At 36.9% G+C, this 2,490-nt stretch overlaps 1 protein-coding gene across 1 annotated transcript; it reads right to left on the reverse strand.

The window, feature by feature from the left end:
• Positions 1–409: 409 nt before the first annotated feature.
• LOC111370676 (fibrous sheath CABYR-binding protein-like) lies at positions 410–1,700 on the reverse strand. Its single transcript, XM_022992505.1, has 2 exons — positions 1,599–1,700; positions 410–1,172 (listed from the first exon to the last, which is right to left on the reverse strand). The coding sequence occupies exons 1-2, from the start codon at positions 1,611–1,613 to the stop codon at positions 654–656; spliced, it is 534 nt and encodes a 177-aa protein (XP_022848273.1). The 5' UTR covers positions 1,614–1,700; the 3' UTR covers positions 410–653.
• Between the last annotated feature and the right edge of the window lie 790 nt (positions 1,701–2,490).

Consider the following 2,490-nt stretch of genomic DNA (forward strand, 5'->3'; position numbering starts at 1 on the left):
AGTTGAGAAAAATGACGGAATTGCCCCCGGCGCGATTTTTGTTTCCGATCATCCTGTCAAATTTTAGCCCATTCTGACACAGTCGCGAAAAATGATTGAATTGCCCCCGGCGCGATTTTTGTTTCCGATCAACCTGTCAAATTTTAGCCAATTCCGAAACAGTCGCTAAAAATGACCTTTTGATGATGCTCAACGGGTTATTAGGTCGCAAGACCGAACATTCGGGCCCTTTTTAGGGCGAAACATATCTTCGTGTTCGATTTCTTAATTTTCTACAAATCTATTTTTTACTGCAAAGCAATCAATTTTTGAGACTTAATAATCCTTCGACTTAACAAGTTGTTACTCATTAAAAAGGAGAAAATATATACTATTAAGTAAATATAATTATGTTATTCAAATCTAAGGATTTCCATAAGAAAGCCATACTCAGGTAAACGCTTCATTATGCATCACAATATAAGACTTGGACCCAACATACTAATATTATTTCTGCTTTAAAACCAAATACAAAATACTAAAATCTTAACTCATAATATGTAAATAACAAACTGAAGAAAACAATAGAAAATGACCAACTTTGACGTGCAGTGTAGAAGATCCGAAATCCTGCGACGCTTTCTCCGGTACCACCTTGCATATAAGCATACTCCTCACTCCTCTTTCGCTGCCGGCGTCACTGCTTCTGCTGGTTTCTCCTCCTCCGCAGCTGCTTCCTTCACCGGTGCATCTGTGCATTCAGGGGCTTCTTCTTTAGTCTCCTCAATAGCAGCCTCCTTAGGAGCTTCAGCCTCTAATTTTTCTTCCACGGGCTTTTTGGGTGTAACTTCTTTGGTCTCATCTTCTGCCACGGTCTTTTCTACTGCAACCTCCTTAGTCTCGACTACAGGAGTAGCAAGTTCCTCAGCTGGTGGTGCAGCCACCTCTTCTTCGGTTGCTTGCTCTTGTTCCTCCGTCGGCGGTACAGCCACCTCTTTTTCGGTGACTTGCTTTTGTTCCTCCACCTCAGCTGCTGGTGCTGCAGCCACCTCTTCTTCGGTTTCTTTCACTTGTTCCTCGGCCACCACCTCGGGGGCGGGAGTTGCAGCCACTTCTTCTTTCGGGACGTCTACAACGGTCTTCACTTCCTCAGTTTTAACAGTCTCTGCTACTGGCGTTGGAGCTGACACAACCTATTGAAGGCAAAATTTTTAAGAGATAATAGAAATACGGATAGAAACGATCATTATTCATTTTCTCTGTACAGATAACATTTCCCTTTGTAGGATTAAAATTGATTTTGAACCAAAAACCTACTTAATTATCATTAAAATACCGCTACTTTTTCTGTGCTTAGCAGAAAAGTATATTGGATGAATACACATATGCAAGTACAGAAAAGAGATCACCATTGATCTATTATAAAACTAGTCAATTTTGATTAGTGCATGAATTTTTAGATAAAATCATTGGAGATTATAAACAGACCTTAAACTATATGAAAAAAAACTTGATTGATCTCGAGCTGGTTGCACCAAGCAATCCAAAACGAGAACTCGATCAAGATTTTGATATCTAACAAAATACAAATTTCAAGAAAACACTGTTTTGTTCTATACCTGAGCTGTAGCCATTGTGATTGAAACTGTGGTGATGAAACTTGGAAAGAAGAGTTATTTGCTAGTGAATGTGAGTGAGGATGAGACGACTGATAAAGTAGAGGACTATTTATAGAGGTGCAAATTGATGTAAAGGGCATTAGGCCCATGTCTTTGTCCAGTTGTAAATGGTTTTTCTTTACGGAAAATTATTTCAAGAATGAGATTTCTTTTCTCTGTGTTTGTTTTTGAATGGGCAATCCCACATGGTGGAGGCCATTTTGCATGTAGTTATCATACCTGGCTCATTGTGTGCTTTGTGCAGTAGGGCTTCTAGGTGACTACCATCATCATGCTATCATGTTCATTCAAGATTTTTTTAATCTGCCTGATACAGATTTTTTAAAGTTAAATTATTATTATTCTTTATCTATTTCGTATGACACAGTTCTGTATGAACTAAATGTCCGTTTGGCATGACTTTTAAAAAGTACCCAAAAGTTATTTTTGAACATATTTGACTAATTATGTAAATAAAAGAGTTTTTAGAGAAAGTTGAGTTTAACGTGGCTTCCACTAAAAGCACGAAATTTCGAAATAGAAAGATCTTTAAAAAATTAGTTTTCAAATAAAAATTAAGATAATTTCCTTCAAAAGCTCTTAGACAGGAATCAAAAGTAAAAGACATAACTTACACATATCGATAGAATTAGAAGGTAGAAGTATAAAACATGTATAGTCGTCACTAGAAAAGGGGTGAAACAGAAGATTGCTATCAAATTACTAAAAGCTTCTAAATGAATTTAAGCAGCCCATGTGAACGATCAATGAGATTTAAAAAATAAAAATGAAAAATGTGTTTTCAAGAAGGAAAAACGTATGGAATTCTATCAATAACGTAGTTTTACCATCA

This window comes from Olea europaea, chromosome 21 (assembly GCF_002742605.1).
Source record: "Olea europaea var. sylvestris chromosome 21, O_europaea_v1, whole genome shotgun sequence".
Lineage (NCBI taxonomy): Eukaryota > Viridiplantae > Streptophyta > Magnoliopsida > Lamiales > Oleaceae > Olea > Olea europaea.